The sequence below is a fragment of the Gadus chalcogrammus genome, chromosome 8 (assembly GCF_026213295.1).
Source record: "Gadus chalcogrammus isolate NIFS_2021 chromosome 8, NIFS_Gcha_1.0, whole genome shotgun sequence".
NCBI classification, from domain to species: domain Eukaryota; kingdom Metazoa; phylum Chordata; class Actinopteri; order Gadiformes; family Gadidae; genus Gadus; species Gadus chalcogrammus.
Window position 1 is genome coordinate 17,611,228 of NC_079419.1, and position 23,292 is coordinate 17,634,519.

A 23,292-nucleotide genomic window follows, 5' to 3' on the forward strand; every position below is an offset into this window, starting at 1 on the left:
GATACGCGTAAAAAGCGCAAATATCGGCCGATTATATCGGCCGGCCAATATATCGTTGGATCACTACTTCAGACTCACCCTCCTTTACCAAACCACAGGGAGGCGGTCGGCTCGCCTCGAGCCTGAGGGAGGAGAACAACACAGTGAGACACAGGATCAACAGCGTTTAACAAAATCTCTCCGTTCACTGCCACTCTCTTGGCCTTTGCCTACCTGTTTGCAAATAAGTAGAATATATGTGAAGTAAATGGTTGGGTTTGGATCCATATGTTTTCCAAATATAAGGAAAAAACATCAAATGCTTTCATGAATGTTTTCATTGTGTGCCTTTCATTGAAGTCATTCCTAGCAGGGCAGTGGGGGTTTGTGTGTCACGACCTGAGCGGTCACTTTGAATCATTCCTACCTGTACACACCCTCCACCTGTGGTCGACCAATGTGCATGCGAGTGCCGCTATGGCAACAACATAAAACTGGAAAGTAAAAAATGGTTGGGAACAAATAAACAAACAAATAAACAAAAGGAGACGAACAAAGGAAAGCAAAATGCAGAAAATGCAACAAATACCAACGTAAATAGTGACGCAGGTCTATAATCGTTTTCACCAGGACTAACAGAATAATGTTTGAAAAAATATGCAAAGGAAAATTACCAAGCAAATCAAAAAATAGTGCAAATGAAACATCCAGTCCATTGGGAAAAACAGTCATGTCATGGAGTACAAACTAAACTACTTCCAAATAGTTTCCAGACGGCAATGTTTTTTTTTGTCTTTTGAAACATCAATTATGAAATATGAAACACATTAACTCTGCGGCGTCTGGCGAAATAGACTATCAAAGTAGGACTATGAACTCTACCAACCCAGTAAATAATGCACCACGCATACATATTTCAATGGCTTTCTGAAACACTTTGAGAGTCTTACAAGAGCCCCCTGTGTTTCTGGTGCTGCTGCGGGCTTGTCCTGGGCCCAGGCTCTGCTTTGGATGAATAGTTATTCATGGTGGAGGAGGCCTGCTGCTGATAGACTCAAAGTTCTGGTTCTGCAGAACTTAGTGGATTCTTACCTCCCGAATCTGGGCCAGAACCTTGTTATAGATCCTTAGCCAGTTCTCCTTGGCTCTGACAGCTGGGTCTACTGGCTCTTTGGGCTCCTCTGGCAGTATGGGGCTACAAGGGGAAACACACAGGGGGTTCATCGTCACACACTGCCACGGCTCTGGATGGCCGTCCATGCTAGCAGAGCTGGACGTCCCCAGCGGCCTTCTCCTCCTACCTTTCTGGGATCATCTCGTCCTCCTCTAGCGGCGAGGGGGGTGGGCTGTCCTCCAGACGCTGCTCCATCTCCTCCAGTTCCACCTCCAGCTGGGTGGGGGGGGTCCTGGCCTCCAGCTCCGCCAGCTCCTCCTCATCTAGCCTGAACTCTTCTTCCGGGAGGGGGGCCAGGTCTTCGTAGGCGGCCGACTGCCTGTTGGGGGTGGCTCCACCCGGCTGGGCCTGAGGGGGCATGGTGGCAGTAGGGCCCATGGCGTTGGGGGTGGTGGTGGTGTTGGAGGTGGGGTGGGGCTGGGAGCCCGGGGGACCCTTGGCGGCCGGGTGTGAGGGAGGCACGACGGTGGCGGCGGCAGGCTGCGGGGGTGGACCCGCCGCAGGGGGGTGAGCCTGGGCAGGGTGGGTGCTGGGGACGGAGGACAGGAAGGTGGAGGCGAGGCCGCTGACCGCGGCCGTCAGGGGATTGGCCATGGAGAAGAAGGACGTGGCGGACGGAGCCGCCTGTGGCTGCGGCTGGGGCTGGGCAGGTTTAGGGAGCTGGGTGGGGCCGGCCTGGGCGGGGCCGGCCTGCCCGGGTGCGTGGGGCTGACCCGCTGCCGGGCCCTGAGCGTGGGCCTGGCTGGGGGCCTGGTTGGGCGGCAGGGCGGCGGGCTGCTGTTGGTGGAGGGTGGGCTGCTTCTCCAGGGGGGGCCTGGAGCTCGGCGCGTCCAGTGTCTGGGGAGCGGTGGACGTGGGGGTGGGCGTGAAGGGCGGCTCCATGTCCTCGCTGAGCGTGCCGTCCAGGTTGTAGAGGTCCTCGTCGTCGTACAGCACCTCCTCGTCCTCGTAGAGGCCCTCCTCCTCGCCCTCGTACAGACCCCCGTCATCCTCCTCGTACAGTGCCCCCTCCTCCCCCCCGTCCTTGCTGTAGCCCCCCTCGTCGCTGTACACGCCCTGGGTCTCGTCGGGGTCCCAGTCCGGAGAGCCCTTGCTGTAGCTGACGGAGGAGTGGCAGGAGTGGTAGGAGTCGTTCTCGTCGTAGGGGTCCCTCTCGCCGTACTCCCCCCCGTAGTCCTCCTCGCTCAACTGGCTGCTGCAGTGGCTCAGCTCTGCAGACGATGCATAGCTGCCAGCGGGGCTGGAGGGAGGAGTAGAGGAGGAGAGGAGAGGAGAGGAGAGGGGAGGAGAGGAGGGGGGAGGAGAGGAGAGGAGAGGGGAGAGGGGAGGAGGAGAGGAGAGGAGAGGGGAGGAGAGGAGAGGGGAGAGGGGAGGAGGAGAGGAGAGGAGAGAAGAGAGGTGAGAAGGAGGAGAGGAGAGGAGGAGAGGGAGGAGAGGAGAGGAGAGGAGAGGAGAGGAGAGAAGAGAGGTGAGAAGGACGAGAGGAGGAGGAGAGGGGAGAAAGATAAGGAAGAGAGAAGAGGAGGAGGATGAGGGTAATGGAGGAGAGGAAAGGTAGCAGAGATGAGGAGGAGAGGAGCAGGAGGAGCAGGAAGAAAGGATAGAAAAGGAGAGTAGAAAGGAGGAGAGGGCAGGAGGGAGGGAAGAGAACAGAAAATAAGAGAGGACTGAGGATACAAAGGGAGCATTACAGAAGGAGTGGAAATCTGAGAAGAACATAATGGGAAAAAGAGACCTGAGACGACAGAGTAACACTCAGTCGATTGTCTGACCGAAGGGTTAATGGAGTTTGAAACCGTTTTGGGGTGTCATTATTGAATTAACATTTATCAGTTTAATTAAACCAAAGGGCATATTTGTATGCCCAAACCACAGAATCAACCACTTAATTACCAACTGTATACCAATTGTATTGTTTGCCACACTCTGTCCTCGTCACACCAAAACCACTTTCATCTCTCGTTTTATATTTCCACCTTACGCGGATAGTTAATCAATACAAGGTAATGCAATAGTAGCAGACAGACAGTAGAAAACAGAGCAGTACAAAATGGGGAGGGGTGTCAAGAATGCAGACAAATGGAAAAGCGACAGACAGACACAACGGCAGCAAACAGGAGTTGGGAGATTACACTGCTTGATGAATGAGGCTAATATTGGGATTGGGAACAGAGGTTTAAAGAGAGCAGGCAGAGAGGCTTGTTGTTGCAAAAAAATTAGTGCGAAGGATGATGTTTCCATTCTGCCAGCTTGCACCTGCTAGTCCAGGTTTCTTTTGGTTTCTAAAATCTAAAATAGTATAAGTAATATTTATAGACCCAGAGGGTTGGTGGAATCATTATCTTTCCTTTGATATGTTTGTAACTTATAACTGACTTACACATTGTTAAGTTTTGTATCAAATTTGAACCAAACTTGAACAAAACAAATCATAACCATCATTTGATTTGCCCAATTTACATAGTTTAGCTGATATTAGTAGTAGCTCTCACGTTTCATATCAGTAACATGCTAATGTCCTCACCACTCCACACACACACACACGCACGCACGCACGCACGCACGCACGCACGCACGCACGCACGCACGCACGCACGCACGCACGCACGCACGCACGCACGCACGCACGCACGCACGCACGCACGCACACACACACACACACACACACACACACACACACACACATACACAGAGACACACACACAGACACACACACACACACACATAGACACGCACACAGACACACACACACACACACACATAGACACACACACAGACACACAGACACAGACACACACACACACGCACGCACGCACACACACACACACACACACACACACACACACACACACACACACACACACACACACACACACACACACAGACACACACACACACACACACACACACGCACGCACGCACACAGACACACACACAGGCACACACACCTGACAGTCCTCTGGTGGTTGTACTCTGCGTCGGGGCCGGTGGCTGTGCGAGGCTGGGAGGCTGTCCTGGAGCTGCGGTGCTGCTGGCTGATGGGGTACTGGTGGACCGAGGCGTTGGGCTGGGACGTTGTGTAGTAAGGAGGAGGGATGCTGTTGCTGGTCTCACTACGGTAATCGCTGTCCCTGTCATCCACCGCACTGTCTGCGTCCTCCGCTGCATAGACACACACAAACACATTTACACACATACACGCACATTTACACACACACAAACATACACACACACGAATAAATGATCAAACAGCCACACACAAATACACACACGTAACACACAAAGACACATAAATATACCAAAGTGAGTGCTATAGTGCAAGTGCTAAGTTCAGTAAGAAAACTCCAGCTGAAAGCTGATTATGGTTTCCCGGTGTCTGATTTATCGAGGCCTCAGTAAGATAAATAGAGCATCTCTTCTAAAACGGAACAAAACCAGCCTGTCTGCAGCACTCAGTGACATCTATCTTCTGCTTGAACATGTTGAAGGTATCTCTGCACCGCTCTAAATGGGTCTGTTGTCCTAGCCACTGCTGGGTCATGGACTGTACCGTGGAGCGGGTCGTAGAATACTTTGCGTTTAAAGTGTGTAGTGCACTCTGGTGTGAGGCCATGAACTGGATCCATTCATTGAAAGTGAGATTTTCAGAAGCTCGGCAAAGCAACAAGAAAATGTTCCAGCGGGGCAAAGAACTCATTAAACAACCTTCCCGGGAGACTGCAACAGGCGATCAAGGTGATTAGAAACATGAATTTGCGTGGAGCCACCTATACCTCACCCAGGTCATACTAATGAGCTGTAAATTGGACCACGTTCAACTCTCCTGTCCGCATACTGGGGTCACTCAGAGCACAGACTATAGAAATGTGAGACACAGAAGCGCTGGCGTATTGTCTTCACCTTTGTGAATACCTTGTCCTGTCTGCTCTATGCCCTCCATGCCCACTCCCATGAGCCACGTTAATGTCCATGGTGGGGATGGATCAGAGCTCAGGGTCTTTGGAGGCGTCCATGTGGCGCTTCTTCAGATATCACTAGATTCTCCATGCATTAATCGCTATCATTTTTATATCTCTATATTTGCCATGCATTAACCACTATATTTACCATGTTTAAATCTCTGAATTGATAATGTATAACCACTATATTTACTATATATTAATCACTATAATAACCATGTAGTAATCACTATGTTTACAAAGGATCAATCAATAAACATATCAAGTTTAAGTCACTATATTTAAAATGTGTTTCTCACTGTTTCTTACTGTGTATTAATCATTGATTCCTTAGTCACATTTTCTTCTGAGACTTTGACAAAAACCACCGCAGCCTTCCTCTGTGTTCAACGTGATCTGTCGGTTCTGGTCCAAAAGCAGGATTTAATTTAAACCTTTCTTTCTATCATCTAAAGCTATGATCCCGGAATTAAAAACACTGCAGTGATGTGGGCGAGTCTCATTCGCACTTATGTAAGGCGCATTGTGAGAAGAGAGCGAATCAGAGATAGAGAGAGAGAACGATAGATACAGAGACGATAATGAGAGAATTAAGGAAAATATCAAACGTGTATGTGTGAATGTATGTCTGTTAGCATGTTTGGTTGCGTGTATCTACGTATGTATATACAGCAGGCTGTGTGTATAGATGAACATTGAGCATACTTACGTTGCTGCTCTCCCCATAAGCTCCAGTTGCCTGCGGTGGAAGCAAGGAATGCGGGGTTATTGCTGTGCAGTGATGTTTTGATCGGTTAACCGTGTAGACAAACCACCATGTGACAACACTTCAGCATCTCAGATGGAGAGATGGAGATTGTGAATGGAGGGCGAGAGAGAGAGAGAGAGAGCCCAGACGGCGTTCTATTTAAACAAAGCCCCCCCCCCACACACACACACACTCTCCCTGCCCACAAGAGCTTGTTCAGCAAAGCCAGCAGACTGGACCATTACTTGGACTCACGCCTCTAATATCTTCCAGCAGCCTTTTCCTGACGTTGGATACAGCTATTGATTCCTCCCAGGGCAACTATACAGCAACCTCGCCTATCAACACCCCATGGCACATTACATCCATGTGCGGCAACATGCCATTTTGCACACGTTAAGGACATTCAATCCCGTTCCCACTCAGCAGCTGTACAGTGGTACTCTGATTGAGGGCAAACAGAGGATGTTTTGGTTTGCTAGCACGGCCGTAAGTGTTTTCAGTACTCACAGCACTGCGTCCCGGGGACAGGAAGTGGGCGCTCCTGATCTTCCTGGAAGGAGATCTGCTGTAGGAAGGAAACAGTGTGTTTAGTAATCACTGCGGTTCATAGAGAGAGAGAGTAGTTTGTACCGTTTTGGATCTGTAACTTTTTAACTTTTTTACTTTGTGGATGTGTAGAGTTTTACGGCCTCTGTTGTGTTAAACTCTCAGATAATGGAGCACACAATGGAACAGTGCATTTTTTTAATGAACGCTTCTCACATAAATTACATAACCTCTATTCTAAAAATAAGACTCTGGGAAAAAAAAGCAAAGCCATTAAATAATGTGCAAGGACAGCTTACATCCTGGTCCCTCATTGCGTTTATTTGTTCCAGTTTCTTGGCCCAGTAGCGCGCCTCGTCCTCTGGGATGTCTGGAGAGAAGAGCACACCACACCCTCAGTCCGCTAGCTCAACACTTTTGCAGCTCCGCTAGTTTCTCTCCCGGGTTTCAGGGACTTTCAAATTACTTTGTCCCTTATTGATTTATCTCTCTGAAGCTGTGATCAAACCCAGTGGTTTTTGCGCCCGCAATTTAGGTTGCACATCGTGGAATATTTCACAGGACCATGTTGGCCTCAGAGCGGGTTGGTTAGGAGACAGGCTGTGGGGAGGGACCCAACATTTCTCACACCTTTTTCACCTGCCTTCCGTAGTGAGGGACATTGTAAATGGGCCCTTGCTCTATGAGCCACAGAGCCGGCAGCCCTATTAATAGGCTTGGCAAAGTGATTTAGAAGGTAGGTGTACGGTATTGACTATGGGAGGAAAATTACACCTAATCAATACTAAGAGGAGCACTCTTTGAGCTATAAAACCGGAAGGCAAAACACAATCATACAGTTACAAACCCTCACACACACACACACACACACACACACACACACACACACACACACACACACACACACACACACACACACACACACACAAACACAGACACACACACGCTCATTACTTGGATATAGGTCAGAGCAATCGATTTCCCCCAGAGGTTCCTTGAGGTGTGTTAAGCACACATCTAATGTGTTTGGCCTTTCTCCAGTCTTATCTCCCTTGGAGTGGAGACAGCTCCTACTCCTCATCCACATCCACGGGCATCCTCTCACCCAAAGGCATCTCGAAGCGCGTGTCCAGCAGAACCAGGTGGAGGGTGGGGTCCTTGGTGCCGCAGATCTCGTTATCAGCCATGATGACCTGGGAGTCCAGACTCAGCCACTCCCCAGGGCCCTCCTGTGGGACAGGTCCCCCAACAAACCCATCTCAGTCAGAGGGTAACGGTGAGGTTACAAACTCTCATGTGAAGCGTGTTTGTGCTCGTGTGTGTCGCGTGGGGTCTTGACCTCGTTGGACTGACTGATGTTGTGGAGGGGCACCCACACGGTGCCCACCATGGTGTCCCAGATCAAGCCTTTGTTCCATACCTCCACCGTCAGACCCAGGTCTAGGCGGTTGATCTCGCTGGACAAACAGAGAGAGAGAGAGAGAGAGGGGTGGGGGGGGGAGGGGGGAGAGAGAGACAGAGAGGGAGAGAGAGGGGGGGGGGCGGGGGAGGAAGTTGACAAGTTGATCATTTTAAAATAGGAAGCTCATTAGGCATGATCAAAATTAGTAAGGAACGATATGGATTAATTAAAAGCTCAGAGATATGCAAGTGCACACACCCACACAAACACAAACAAACTGCAGCAGTTTAATGCTTGTGTGCAACACTATGATAAATAGGAAGCATGTTTCTGCAAGAGGGACACACAGCATTCAAGACAGCAGGGAGTCAGAGAGGGAGAGATTGAGAGATACAGTGGGAGAGGAAGAAAGACATAGCGGAAGAGAGAGTACAGAGGAGAGAGCGGGGGGGAGGAGTGATTGTGTCAAATGCCTGCAGGGGAAAGTGGAAACATTAATTAAGAAAAAGCGTGGTGGATTTTCTCAGTTTTAGGGAGGACTCCTTTTAGCAGGAACGTCATTTGATTTAAACCATTTCTCGGTGTGTTTGTCTCTTCATATGTGTGAGTGTGCTCGCACACGCATGTGTATGTGAGTGCCTGAGTGGAGGATTTGACTATCTTTGCAGCTGAGCGTTACATAACAGGGCTTCTGTGGTGCATAGCAAGTACAATGCTGGCCGCCTGCGAACGCCTCCTAACATCACACAGCCACACACAAGACACTGCAGTCGACTGCCTGTCGTCCCCACCACCTCCTGCTCCCCACTCTCTGTATAAGATCCCCCCTCCCCACTCCCCCACAGCACTATGATGCTGTAAAACCCCACCCTGGATCTAACTGAAGGAAAGCCAAACACCGTCCCAAGACATCAGCTGCTCCGCTGCCGTGACCGTAGCTTTGAGGTTTTGAGTTTCCTTAACTTACAGTTTACCAGCCGACTCAAACCTAAATGTAATTTCCCAAGTGAAAATGCCTGCTGGTCATAGCAGGGCAATATGAAGAAAAAAGATGAGTGCAAAAGGCGTGGGAAGTCAGAGGGGGAGGATGAGAGTAGGGTGTGAATCAGAGGGAGATGAAGAAGGAGCCGAGCTCACAGGAAGTGATGGAGGGAGAGAGAGGGGGCCGGAGAGAGAGGGGGAGAGAGAGAGAGAGAGAGAGAGAGAGAGAGAGAGAGAGAGAGAGAGAGAGAGAGAGAGAGAGAGAGGGGGCCGGAGAGAGAGGGAGAGAGAGGGAGAGAGAGAGAGAGAGAGAGAGAGAGAGAGAGAGAGGGGGGGCCGGAGAGAGAGAGGGAGGGAGAGAGAGAGGGAGGGAGAGAGAGGGGGCCGGAGAGAGAGGGAGAGAGAGAGAGAGAGAGAGAGAGAGAGAGAGAGAGAGAGAGAGAGAGAGAGAGAGAGAGAGAGAGAGAGAGAGAGAGAGAGAGAGAGAGGGGGGGCCGGAGAGAGAGAGGGAGGGAGAGAGAGAGGGAGGGAGAGAGAGGGGGCCGGAGAGAGAGAGGGAGGGAGAGAGAGAGAGTTTGGGACGGAGCCAAGCGGTTCAGAGAGGGAGGAAGAGGCAGGGTATTCAGGTTGGATGGATGGAGCAGAGTAGGACGGTGGAGCAGCGGAAGGCAGGGGTGGAGGAAGATGATGGATTTGAACAAGTAGAGAGATGAAGTGCACCTGGGAAGGGAGATGTGAGGGGAAGAAGAGAGACAGCGTGGTCGATAGAGAGGGGGAGAGATTAGAAAAACACACACCAGGGCTCAGAGACATTCAGCAGGGATCATAGGAACAGTAGAAGGGGGAGAGGGAGGGAAGGGGGAGAGAGAGGAAGGGAGGGAGGGCTGCCAAGCAAGGAAGATAATGAAATAGATTGAAGTAGCACGATGTTAGAAAGGAAGAAGTAGTGAATGAACAAAACGGTTGGCAATATGTATAAACTAGAATAAGCTAGGATTTGAAAATGTCCAACCCAAAATCTCCCACCCCTGCCCCTCCCTCCAAAGCCACTCCCCCAAAAAAAGTTGATATCTTGCTAGCTTTAGCGATAGGTCTGCATAGCATTGTTGAAGTCTCCGGTCATGCCATTATCCAATCAATTCATTTGGGTCAAATAAAATGATCGGAAAGGCTTATTATTACACTATCACAATTTTTTTTATTAATTTGTATGAGCATTTGATTAACACAAACAAGTTTGCTGTCGGGATGTAAAGAGAATAGAGATATATATGTAAAATGCTTCTATAAAAAATTACCTATACCTAACTTTGAAGACAAGAAAGAAAGAAGGAAAAACTGAAAAACAAACTAAACAAAATAAAGAACCGAAGGAAGAAAAACTAAAGACAGACCTCAAGGAATACAGACAGCTGAGAGGTAGAAAGAGAGTTGTAGTGTAGTGTGGGATCTCGAAGGACTCACAACATGAAGTCCTGCTCCCAGCTGGGCAGGTTGCCCCTGACAGCGATGGTGGTGCTCTTCACATTCTGTACTTTCAGAGTCACGTAGGTGTTGAACTTCTCTGTTGGTACGGTACAGATGATAACACATCAGCACAGAGCACGAGGGCATGATGCCGCATTGGTTCATCATCTTATCAACAAATTCGTCCCGACCATAAGAAATACTACATAACATTTACACATTGATTCATTTGAACATGATTTTTTTAATCTACAATATTGTACTACACTTATAAGGTGTATCAACATATTTATTTTTATTTCATAATTTATCGTTATTGTAGTTATATTTGGATTGTACCACTTTTCCTTGTATTACTGTCCTGTACTTTTTGCTGCTACACCCAAATGTAACGACTGGGATTAATAAAGTATGACCATATCTATCTGTACCAATATAATATATATATATATAAGTGTGGTATAACATAGATCTCTAATAGGATTATAGACACATTCAGGCTTAGGCTTACATCTGGAACTATAATTCTACTTACTTCCCACAGTCTCGTTTCAAGCATTAATGGCATAATTTCTCCTCCGCCTGTGATCTTAAAGATTAATGCCATCTTGCCAGCCGTCATTCTCCCCTGCCTCTGCCTACTTTATTTATAGGATCCCTGGACTTACCTTGGGGTCCATCCAGCTTGGCTTTCTTTACTGCGGAAACACAGAGAGGGAGAGAGTCACACACACACAGTTGCACCATCTGCCACCATGCTACAAGATACCATGCAGAGATGGTTGGGTCCCATACATGGGAGCAGTGGATTATGTCAGCATATATTATCTATAACTGTATAGGCTATATGAGGATATGAGCGGGTGCATGGCTTGTGCAGACATTATGGTCATCAGGTGTACAAGGACATTTATAGGGGTGGCTTTGAAGATACTAAGGATGAAGCATGTGAAGTTTATTATGAGGCTACATTAAGGTAGGAGTTGGTGTATGCTCTGAGTTATTCTCATGTCAACCAATTAACCATTCCATTAAATATGAACCGTATGTATTTCTGTGTTATTTCAAGCACCTCCCAGTGAATCAGTGAGATGTTTAATGCGTGTGTGTTGGTTGGGTTAAAGGCAGAGCGCTGTGCATCTCTGCACCACTCCCTCTCTCCGCTTTGACGTAACCCATACATGCATTTTTAATAGTCCTCTCTCCCACATGGTTACTTCAAAACCTCCACGCAAACTGAAATAAATGTTACGGGCACACACGGAGACACATACAAGTACATGCACACACACACACAAGCACACACACAAACACACACATACATTAAACGAAGTGGCTCACATGAAACCGAGGTGTGTGTTTTCGGTTAAGGCATTTAGCAGTCGCTTTTATCCAAAGCAACTTACAACCATTCATACACTATACAGCGGAGTCAACCATGCAAGTATTACACACACATACATACACACATACAAACATATACAGGGGAGTCAACCATGCAAGGCAGACTGCCAGCTTGTCGGGAACAGTTAGGGTGAGGTTGCTTGCTCAGGGACACCTCGAAAATTAGCTAGGAGGAGTTGCGGAAACAAACTAGCAACCTTCTGGTTGCTAGTTTGCGTGGAGCGGGTTTGTCAACCCGCTCCACCTCCTTAGCTAAGCCGACCTTAAACTATTGTGGTGCTAAGCTAGGTTAAGATAAACTTGAAAACATATTTCATGTGGTTGACCTTTTGTTGCATTTGTAGGCAATTATTTTCAACCCCAGGCACCATAATGAGTCAGGCGAGGAAATGGGGTCAAGATCACAAAATTATGTTAAACCATTGCGACATTTGTGAACAGTAATAGTTATATAAATAATTTGGGAAGTCAAATAGGCTATTACTTAACAACTAGTCATCATATTCCAGCCATCTACAAACTATAACAATGCAAAGGTCTAACAGGCCATCAGAACAGCCATGTACACATCAAAATCCTCAGAAAAGGGAAATAGGTTGGAGTCCGCTAGGCATGAAATATGTCTAGAAAATATATTAGTACATTGAGTAAGACCAATAAACACTGCGATGGGTTGTGAAGCGACAGTAAGCAATAGTCACAAACCAAGCAAATATCAATCAGTCTGATGGGATAAAATGATTAACAGTATCCTACACCAGCCCCTCTCCCATCTTATATATCAACAGCATGTTTCTATTGACGCATCACATTGGGATATACAGTGGCATATACAACCCATCGCCTGTGAAGTGATATGGAACACAGTAGTATGGGCTACAGCAAATAGACTAGAATTAGAAAACAGGTTGTACCAATAGCGTTACATCAGCAAGCACTGTAAACCCGCTTAAAGCTTGGGCAGGCAGTTTGGAGGAGACAGCCAGAGTAAGCTAGATTCTGAAAGTATCCAACCAAATAAATAACACCCCTCCCTTCAGGCCTCCCGCCAAACCACTCCCCAAAACACATGGATAGCTTGTTAGATTGAGCAATAGGTTTGCCTAGCATTGTGGAAGACTCATGTCATGCTCAATGAGTGCGTGCAGGTAGACGGGTAGGAAGGTAGACGGACAGGAGGGCCATCCAATCATTCTATTCGGCCAAATGCGATGGCCAGGTTATTACAGGCCTACACCAGCCATAGATACCATTATTTGTCAAAGCATTTGATTTGTTGATTACTGTCTGGGTGTAAAGACAATTTCAACAAATTTGACAACAAATGTCTTCTAAAAGACATCGCCAGGCTTTAATAGCATTAGCAGATTAAGTGTAGGTTTAAAGGCTCTCTGTTGGCAAAGTGCAAAGTGCAGAGAACTGCAACATCAGTAAAGCTGTACCCAAGAAGGGCATAGGGTAGACAGGAACCCGGACACATGCACACTTTCCTATCTCACATACTGACAATATGTGAGAAACAGGTGGACAGACATTCAAGGTTACAAGCAAAGTTGATGTGGAACAGAATGCATGTGTGTCTGTCGGTTACCTATACAGATAATACACTCATACTTGTTCTTGGTATATGATGTGTGTTGGTTAACATTTTTACTGAAAAGTGTGACATATGTACCTAATTCTTTCTTAAACAACGGATTGCTTGAAAGCACTGAGCCTTTTGAATGGGCACACGTGCCGTCGAGGCCAGAAATAGCCCCAGTCAGGCCGGTTAGGCCCTTGAATGGTGTAATAAAGCAGCGGAAGGGGGGCTCTTGGCCAAGTCTCGTAGTCCATCTCAATGAGATCAACAGCCAGTGTTTATGAATGAAAAACACTACGGCACTAATGACATCAAGATTATAGCTCAATGAGCCACGTCTGTGGGTGGATCCCGGAGAGTAATGTATTGATAAGGCACCCCGGCGTAGCCGTGGCTGATTCATCAGGTTGAGCGGGAACAATCATCAGGGGGGGGGGCTTTCTTTGAATGAGAAAGGGCGACGTGACGCATCGCTTCTGGGAAATGTCATATTTTCTGGATAGAAGAAGAGGTGTGTGTGACGCGCACAGCACACCCCCAGACAGCCCCTAGTATTCCCTCACGACTCCAGCAGAGCGGTGAGGACGGTGGTTGTGGTGCAGCGGCGGCGGAAAGGGCTTCCTCCGACGACCGCCCACGCATGAATGAACAAGCTAGCTAGATGACACATCGTAAGGGCGCGAAAAGGATTCACCAACACTGCCTGCCGTCCAGACAACCATAAAGACGCAGCAAACCCCCATACAAATAGTCATGTTATGGCTTACGGGAAACTACAACATTCCCATTTCTCTATCATAGCACATATCTTTTGACACCCCCCAAAAAGTGATATTCTAGTAAGAGCCCTGCTCAGCAACAGTGTCGGTCGGTGTCAGGTATTTCTTCGACACTTCTGAGGCTAGAAGCACAACTCATGTCGCTGTCATTTATGGTAGTATGTAAATGAACGGTGCGACTTATTGACTATTCAGCACTACCCTCTGCTAGGCGTTTTCTGACCACGGAGATCCGACAGACTGAGTGGGACTGCCCGTGGTCAATGAACAGCTCATTCACAAACAACGTTACGATAATATGTTTCTATATGTAAGTATATCAGGCTACTTACCTCCCACACATAACAGGGACATCGCTGATAGTGGCGTGAACGTCCCCTGTCCGCTACTGAGTCCCACGGTCCTCCGTGATTTGTTGGGTTCTCGGTCCCTTTCCTCTTCCTCTCGTCCGGGTAGCCAATACACAATTCTGGCCCCGATAATTACAAAAAACAATCAGCTCATTTAATATCTCTTTCCCTGAAATGCATTGCTTTAGTCGCTCTCCTCCACTCCTTTTGCGCGCACAGCCATCTTGTTTCAGAACTACATCCGCGAGGACAGCTCCCCGCGCCGCGTGACGTCAATGTTGAGTGCTGACGAGAAGCAGGCGGCGGGGCCCCGTGGAGCCCGTGCGTGGAGCACCACTACAGTGAATAATCCCCCGAGTGGAAACATGTTGAGATGAATGAGGCAATTATGTTCTTATATTGTCAATCAATCTAATAACACATTATTACCGGCTATTATGCATTTACAATCTTTTGAGGTATATGTTTTTTGGGGAAAATATTAATTTATCATAATTTTGCATCATCCCCAGGATAAAAATAGATCTAACGAAATTAGAACCTTACAAGCCCTCCTTAAAGGGCACGCTCATGGCTCTAGGGAGAGCATCCACCACAGACCCTGGGGGAGCCATGGCTATAGATGCCTTGTAAAGACACACATGCATGTGGACCTTGATGTTGTTTCACAACTCACTGTCAGTCAGGGTTATAACCGGACTGACACTGCATGACCGGGGGGGGGGTCTCTTCTCTTCCTAATAGAGAAGTGGCCTGAAATGGTCTAGCCATAGCAGTAGAGACAGAGGCAGGCCATGTGATCTGATAGGGCTGCTGTTTCTTTCCTCTCCAGAATTTGGAACAGATGGTCTAAGGTTGTTAATCAGGATCCCCAGCATTGTTTACTTTCTGTCTGTCTCTGGGGCTCCACTGTCACATTATATTTGTTGTCAGCCTGCTTCTCGGCTGCCACTTCTGTCATGGAGTAAAGGAGTTCAAGAGGAAGCTCTGGGTGTCTGTAATGTCCATAGTCCACACTGTCATCATGTCATATGTCCTCAGCGATGAGGTCAAAAAAGTGTCTTGTGTCTGCTTGGTGTTTCCCCCACCCCCCATTTTCTCCGGCAGTGACGCTGTCTCCTCACTCAACATACATGCACACACACGCACACGCACACATAGACACACACACACACACACACACACACACACACACACACACACACACACACACACACACACACACACACACACACACACACACACATATAGAAAGTAAATTGGTTAGGGCTGAATTTCCTAAAGCGGAGGTTACCAATTGATGGTTTGGATAATAAATTGTGAAGTTCAGTGAAATTTAATAAGAGTGAAATTGTAATCTTGATATTTGTAAATGTATTGTGACATGAATTGTTTCTGCAGACCGACCTACATAAAGCCACCTACAACACATATTGTCATTAGGGTTACTTAAATGTTAAAGGATAAATAGTTTGAGGTACTGCAGTTCACTTCACTGTCAGCTTGAGTATGTAACAGTTGAACAAAACCGTTACATAACGAATTAATTCCCTTGGGCGTCGTAGTCTGGTGTAGTTCTCTTAACAGCCCACCGGGGGCAGCAGAGATAAAGCAGGACGCGAATGCTCCGAAAGAATCGCGAGACGAAGTGTTTTGTTTACGCCTGCGTCACCGCCCCTCCCCTCGAGTATACTGTCAGGTTCAAGATGGCTGCCGGAGACAACAGTGGCAGACCTCCATGTCTCAATTTTTCTGGTCAAGGCTCTGTCGGGAATGGGCAGCCCAGCAACAGCCTATTTACAATGCCTACTTCTAATAGTGGATCGATCGGTCAGAACGGCGGAGCCCAAGGGTCGACGCGGCGCCCAAACCCCCAGGTCGGGCCTGGTGAGGGCGAAAGCAACGGCCTTGCAGCTGGAGCCCAACCGAATGCGCATAACTCAATTCAACAGCAAGCTCAAGGTGCAGCGGCAGGGACAGCCGGGGGGGCAATGGCCACTTTGGCATCAAATATGACTTCTGCAGCGTCAAACGCGCCCGCATCCGCAGCGCCGTCCACTCACCCGTCGCTGTCGGCCACCCCGGCGTCTGTGTTGGTGTACCGGGAGCCCGTGTATAACTGGCAGGCAACAAAAAGCACTGTGAAGGAGAGGTTTGCATTCCTCTTTAATAACGAGGTGCTCAGTGACGTCCATTTTTTGGTCGGTAAAGGCATGGGGGTTCAGAGGATACCTGCTCACAGGTACGTATTTACTTTTTGCGTAGCACATTTCATGTCGCTTGACACAGACCGCGAATGGAACGACCTTTAGTGGGCCTAATTGATCCCCTCCCCTTCACAACGTCAGGTTCGTTCTAGCAGTCGGGAGTGCAGTGTTTGATGCCATGTTTAACGGTGGGATGGCCACCACCTCAACGGAAATCGAACTCCCCGACGTGGAGCCGGCTGCCTTCCTCGCCCTGCTTAAGTAAGCTCCTCTCTGCCATGTGTCGCTGTCTGTTTCTGTGACGTAGCATGCACCTGCCGACCGTCTTTTGAGCTTGTGAAATGGCCTGTTGTGTTGCCCTCCAATCTGTCACATATGGAGGCATTTATCAAATACAGGTTACATCCACATATGATAATAAGCCGATGATTCAGATGATTGGTACATGCAGCCACACAACCGACTGAAACATAACGATCTCTTATACTACAGGTTTTTGTATTCTGATGAGGTCCAGATAGGGCCTGAGACAGTGATGACCACGTTGTATACGGCCAAGAAGTACGCTGTTCCTGCCCTGGAGGCACACTGCGTGGAATTCCTCAAGAAGAACCTGAGAGCTGACAATGCCTTCATGTTGCTCACGCAGGTAGAATAACCTCTTACAGTACAGTCATCCAAATTTCAATGGTTGACAATCATTCAGACCAGCTGTTAAAGATTTTGAAAGACGACTCAAAAAAAGCTCCCCTCCTTCCCTACATTGACATATGATCCTGAAGCACTCAAAATCTAAATTGGCTCTTCACGAGGCAGGCACAGCACACGCTAAACAGATATCCTCATACAGCTTTTGTCGTACTATTAGTTGACGGATGGCTATGGCCATTCTAACTAATTACATTCACATTACCGTCACCAACTTTTTAATATGTATTATTTTTTGTTGCGCTTCTTTTTTTTGTTTATTCTCCTCAGGCCCGTTTGTTTGATGAGCCACAGCTGGCGAGCCTCTGTCTGGAGAGCATCGACAAAAACACCGGGGACGCCCTGGCGGCAGAGGGCTTCACCGACATAGACCTGGGTACTGCAGCCTCGAGCTTAGCACCTCGCTGAGCACCTCGAAACACTGAGCTTTCATTGTGGCTGCTCTGTCCAACCTGATAACAGATACGTGTTCTCTCTCCACCCTCTTCCCTCCAGACACGCTGGTGGCGGTTTTGGAGAGGGACACCCTGGGGGTGAGGGAGGTGCGTCTGTTCGGGGCGGCGGTGCGCTGGGCGGAGGCCGAGACGCACCGGCAGCAGCTGCAGCCCACCCCCGAGAACAAGCGCCGCGTCCTGGGCAAGGCCCTCACGCTGATCCGCTTCCCCCTCATGACCATCGAGGAGTTTGCGGCCGGTAAAAACGAAATAAAAGGTATTATTCTCATTTTCTTTTTACTATTCTTACCGATGCATTTTTGTGAGGGTTTATCCAAAGTGGCTTGCTGTGATATCTGTATTGAATATGTAAATAAAGGCATCTTGTTCTATGATGCCTACAGTAAGTCTGCCAATTCTGGGGTTCGAAGCAAGAGCATTTCAGCTGGGAGCCCAAAGTCCTAACCATAATGACTTTAATTACCGCTGCTGCTCCTATGCATTTCCTCTCCCACGGCCGTCGGTTCCATGCTCTGTCTGTTCTTCTGTCGTTTTGATAACCGTGAACCACCGCTGGTGTCGTCGTCGTTGTCAGGTCCGGCCCAGTCCAGCATCCTGACGGACAGGGAGGTGGTGAGTCTGTTCCTCCACTTCACCGTCAACCCCAAGCCCCGCGTGGAGTTCATCGACCGCCCGCGCTGCTGCCTGCGGGGCAAGGAGTGCAGCATCACGCGCTTCGGTCAGGTGGAGAGCCGCTGGGGCTACAGTGGGACCAGCGACCGCATACGGTGGGTGATGGTCTCGACGGTCTAATGGTCTGGATAGGAGCTCAGGTTAAAGCTGGACTAAATACTTGTGATGGAATAAATACTTGTGTCCTATACTTTCACTGAGAAATCACGTTAAAGTACTCGACTATTGTTATTCATAGGAAATTGCACTCCTCGTGGCCATGGATTTATTGTGTGGAGAAGCAATCTAATCATTATGCATATACCTTTGTGTAGCGCTGGAATAGCCTTGTTAGTCAACAACACACGGCTGTACTTGCAGGGACATCCAACCTAATGAGTAATAGCTGAATTATAGACAAATCAACTATAACAATTAAATCACTTGTATAGAAATACTCAAGTAGTTATATTATATTATTAATATTGTAAAGTATATTGCAAAGTATAGTACTTGAGTAAAGTACTGATGAATCCCTTGTGTTTATCCATTCAGATTTTCAGTAAATAGAAGGATATTTGTGGTGGGCTTCGGCCTCTACGGCTCCATACATGGACCCACGGACTACCAAGTTAACATCCAGGTACAGTGCCCCATCAGGACATTTAACACAAACCACTACCCTTCATCTTTAATATCCGGGGGAACCATGACCTGTTCTGTGTGCAGATCATCCACACAGACAGCAACACGGTGCTGGGACAGAACGACACGGGGTTCAGCTGCGACGGCTCGGCCAACACCTTCAGAGTCATGTTCAAGGAGCCCGTTGAGATACTGCCCAACGTCAACTACACCGCCTGCGCCACGCTCAAGGTACCGGCCGCTCCCACGCCGCCATGGCAGGGCACGCCGTCGCACGGGAGATAGGCTGATTGATTAGTCGTTGGGAAGGATATTGTATTTGATCGTCATTTCGATAATTGATTGCTGTGGATTAGAAACGCTAAACGTCTGCTGCTCGTAGTTTCTGAAACGCAGTTCGCTTTTTCTGTTCCAGAAAAACTATTTTTACGTACTCTTTTTGTTTGTCGGTCAAAGCAAGACAATTTAAGGTTTTGGTCTCTGGTATGTTTTGATAGACAGTTCCCATTGAAGACTTTGAAAATATGTAAAGAAAATTTGTTTGGTGGGGTGGGGGGTTGCTGTCCGACGACGTCGTTAAGGCAGCAGGCGTGTGTTGCTTAGGCAGCCGCCTAAGCTGTAAAGTGCTGTGGGAGACCCTGAGTTAAGTCTACAGTGAACATAATCGTTCCTCAGTCCCAGGACATGCGTTTTAGTTTTCCCTGGGGCGGCGCTGTTGTTTTGGTGGATGTGGTGTTGAAGTGTTCTCACCTCCGCTCCTCCTCCTCCTCCTCCTCCTCATCTCCAGGGGCCGGACTCTCACTACGGCACCAAGGGCATGCGGAAGGTCACCCACGAGTCGTCGTCCACCGGGGCCAAGACCTGCTTCACCTTCTGCTACGCGGCGGGCAACAACAACGGCACCTCGGTGGAGGACGGCCAGATCCCCGAGGTCATCTTCTACACGTAGTCCGCGCACTGACCTTTTTGTAACCTAACCTTGTGATCACCCTCACCTCGGTTTTGTGCCAAATCTCCCCCTCTCTTCCCAACCCCCCCCCCCCCCCCCCATCCAGCAGCAAGACTGGTGCTTTATTTTCTGTCACTTGTTCTCCTTTCCATTCTTGACAACATGGTACCAGCGTTGTGGTGTGGTGATACAGGGAGAAGGGGGGGTGCAGTGAGTGGGGTTGTCTGATGTTATCAATGTTGACACCATCTCTAGCTTGATGGCCTCCTCTGTTTAAGGTACTGTTTGGGGGGGGGTGTTGAGTGATCTAAACTTAAATAAAACAGTCTGGAATGAATTGATGCGCGTGAGCGAAAGAGCGGAGGCAGTTCTCTTTACCTTTATCACAGTTTTAATGTAATTTGTCTGGACAGAAGACAAATTAGCTCAATATAGACATTACCTGTAACTGTGTGGTCAATCGTCCTGTATCAAACTGCATTAGAGAAAAGAGAAATGCTATTGTATGAATGTAGATTGTTTTTAAAGTGCCGATAAGGCATGCCGTAAATACGTTATTGTTTTCCTCATTAAGTGCAGGCCACCCATTTTTAGACCAGCATTTCACTGCAGCAATAACAGACTTGGTATGCTTACTGAATGCTTTAAAAAGGAAAATGCAACCAATTCTTTTAGTTTTTTTCCAAGACTAGTCTTGGATTACCTTAAAAAGAAAAAAAACAGCCCAAACCAGCTGTCACACTTCTGAACGTGTGATCTTGTCATGATTGTATCCAATGTCAGGTATATAAGGCGGCTAAAGAATGCATACATCTGACCCCCTACCCTGCATGGCAAATACCGACATGGGAGGCACCTCACACTTGTTCGTAAAACCTCTTCATCCAGGTCTACTAACAATGGATGCACACTAACTTTGTTTTCTTTGTTTTTTTTGTTTTGTTTTCTGTTTGGAAATGTGTAAGTTGGAAAAGAGGTTTTCCTCTGACCCAGATGTTAAAGGGTTGTATATTAAACTGGCATCTATTAACATTATTGATGTAATTTCAAATGAATATGAAATAAAATGTAAGGATAAGTTATCCTCTTTTTGGTTTATAATTGAAGAACAAGTCAGTGTTTTGGGCTTTATGTGCTATATTTCAAATGGCCCACAACACGCTGCTTTAAGAGGGGCCGCTCGCCTTGGACAACATGGAGGCAGGTGCCGGCCCTGGGATTAGTTCCTCTGTTCCAGATAACCCAGAGTCTAATGTTGGACTATATCTGTGCAGGAAAAGCACTGCCCCTGATTAAGCCAATTCGGTGAAGAAAACATGATTTTAAAGTCTGTAAATATTCCTAAACGTTATAAAAACTATTTTAAAATAAATCTGCAAGCCAAGCGTCTGGCGCTCATCCCGTCAGAGACGCCAGGAGTGGGACTGGAATGTGCCTTGTTACCCCACAGGGGTGCGCTATTCACTACATCATGATATCTCTCTGAATTCATGGTCAAAATATGTCAGACCTGATTTAAAAAATAATAGTAGGCCTATTAGAATATATATATATATATATATATATATATATATATATTCTACATGATCATTTCTGATGGTAAATTGCTCAGCATCAACCCAAACTAAATCAATATATAGAAAGCTGACTGTCGAGCCATTCAAAGCAAAGCTAAAAACGTATCTCTACAGCCTTTCGTTTGGATCATAGGGTTGCAAAAACGATACTTATGAGATGTGAAGATCGATGCGTGTTTGTTCGTGCTTTTGTATGCAATTACTAAATTAGTAGTTGTCTACATTGCCACAATGGTCTTTTGTTCTAGCGTGATGCGGTGGTTAACTGGCCAGCATCCCATCGATTTAAGATGTTTTGCCTGTATGTATGTTTGTCCATTATGACACCCACTGCACTCCTGACCATCCCTGGATTGAGGCATCCGCCACCCTGCGTTCCTTCTCAAGATTCATTTTTCTTGAGGGCAAGGCAAGGCAAGGCAACTTTATTTATGTAGCACTTATCATACACAAGGCAGTCTCAAAGTGCTTCACATATTAACATTGTCATACAATAAGATAAAAATAATAGATGAGTAAAAGAAAACATATGCAAAGAAATGAGTAAAATAGAAAGTTAAAAAGGCATTTTAGCAATAAAATAGAAAATAATGGCAAAGTTAAAAAAGTTTTTTGAAAGTACAATGTATTTAAGATTGTGCAGAAAGGTAAAGCAAACATGAAAGTCTTCAGTCTTGTTTTAAAGGTGCTCAGAGTTGGGACAAGTCTTAAATCCTCAGGGAGTTTATTCCAGCTATTTGTTGCATAATAACTAAATCCTGCTTTCCCATGTTTCGTCTTTACTCTGGGGATAATTAACAGATTGGCCTCAGAAGATCTTAGTGGTCTAGAAAGCTTATGATTAAATATTTTGGGCCTAAACGATGTAGGGATTTATAGGTTGGCAACATGATTTTAAAATCAATTCTCTGACCTAGAGGAAGCCAATGTAACGATTTAAGAATTGGTGTAATATGTTCACATTTTTTGGTCTTTGTTAGAACTCTAGCAGCAGCATTCTGATCAAGCTGAAGCTTCCTTAGAGTTTGTTTTGGGAGACCTGTAAGGAGACCATTGCAGTAATCAAGCTTACTAGTGATAAAGGCATGTACAAGTTTTTGTAAGTCTTCGGTGGACATGAGCCCTCTAAGTCTTGCTGCATTTTTAAGGTGATAATATGCAGATTTTCTAACTGATTTGATGTGACTGTCGAAATGTAAATCTGAATCCATGATAACCCCTAGATTTCTGGCTTTGATTGAGGTTTTCAGGGACAGAGAGGGGTGGTTAAGTGGTCAAACTTAAGTGGTTAATTGCCGCTGTCCTATATATAAACAGATGTAATCTCCTGAGCTCAGATAATAGCCACCTAATGAGCTTGATGCACATGTTATAGCTGATGTATCACACAGTTTCGTGAGCACACTCATGTTCAGTATTACCTAGACTCTAGAGACACTACATTTGTATTAATCTGAGCAAATAAGATTTTGGTAGGGGGTTGCTTGTCTAGATTTGTTTGTTCCCTGGTAACTTTATAGGAATCAGGGAACTAGGAGGGAACATGTGAATGATTCCAGACAAAGGGAAAGTTGCCTCTTACTGCACATGCTGCTTTACATGGATCTTCCCTGTTTTTTTGTCCTTTTAAAAGGACTAAGAGAACGATGACCTCACTGGGGATGATGTAATGGCACGTGAATGGCCAATTACACAAACTTTAATATGCTATGCGTCAACATTTATG

At 47.0% G+C, this 23,292-nt stretch overlaps 2 protein-coding genes across 2 annotated transcripts in view; one reads left to right on the plus strand and one right to left on the minus strand.

Moving 5' to 3' along the window:
* The window catches only part of LOC130387508 (protein unc-13 homolog A-like), a 33,571-nt gene extending 19,193 nt beyond the window's left edge, over positions 1-14,378 (minus strand). Inside the window, exons 1-12 of the mRNA XM_056596623.1 lie at positions 14,357-14,378; positions 10,928-10,957; positions 10,257-10,356; positions 7,749-7,866; positions 7,515-7,638; positions 6,709-6,779; positions 6,371-6,428; positions 5,822-5,851; positions 4,102-4,315; positions 1,281-2,393; positions 1,072-1,174; positions 79-122 (exon numbers count right to left, since the gene is read on the minus strand). Coding sequence (XP_056452598.1) covers positions 79-122; positions 1,072-1,174; positions 1,281-2,393; positions 4,102-4,315; positions 5,822-5,851; positions 6,371-6,428; positions 6,709-6,779; positions 7,515-7,638; positions 7,749-7,866; positions 10,257-10,356; positions 10,928-10,957; positions 14,357-14,378 — 2,027 coding nt within the window. The remainder of the gene's footprint in view (positions 1-78; positions 123-1,071; positions 1,175-1,280; positions 2,394-4,101; positions 4,316-5,821; positions 5,852-6,370; positions 6,429-6,708; positions 6,780-7,514; positions 7,639-7,748; positions 7,867-10,256; positions 10,357-10,927; positions 10,958-14,356) is intronic.
* A 1,671-nt stretch (positions 14,379-16,049) lies between these two features.
* Positions 16,050-21,415, plus strand: LOC130387525 (BTB/POZ domain-containing protein 2-like). The gene is made up of 9 exons (XM_056596665.1): positions 16,050-16,616; positions 16,723-16,842; positions 17,074-17,230; positions 17,560-17,665; positions 17,785-18,000; positions 18,319-18,511; positions 18,951-19,038; positions 19,125-19,271; positions 19,828-21,415. The coding sequence occupies exons 1-9, from the start codon at positions 16,081-16,083 to the stop codon at positions 19,987-19,989; spliced, it is 1,725 nt and encodes a 574-aa protein (XP_056452640.1). The 5' UTR covers positions 16,050-16,080; the 3' UTR covers positions 19,990-21,415.
* Positions 21,416-23,292: the final 1,877 nt, after the last annotated feature.

What these genes read in the sequence shown, in the direction of transcription:
- LOC130387525 (XM_056596665.1), top strand. Translation starts at nt 16,081, where the DNA reads ATGGCTGCCGGAGACAACAGTGGCAGACCTCCATGTCTCAATTTTTCT. An exon ending in CGGTAAAAACGAAATAAAAG is followed by an intron (nt 18,001 to 18,318) that starts GTATTATTCTCA and finishes CGTCGTTGTCAG; the next exon opens with GTCCGGCCCAGTCCAGCATC. An exon ending in CCGCCTGCGCCACGCTCAAG is followed by an intron (nt 19,272 to 19,827) that starts GTACCGGCCGCT and finishes CCTCATCTCCAG; the next exon opens with GGGCCGGACTCTCACTACGG.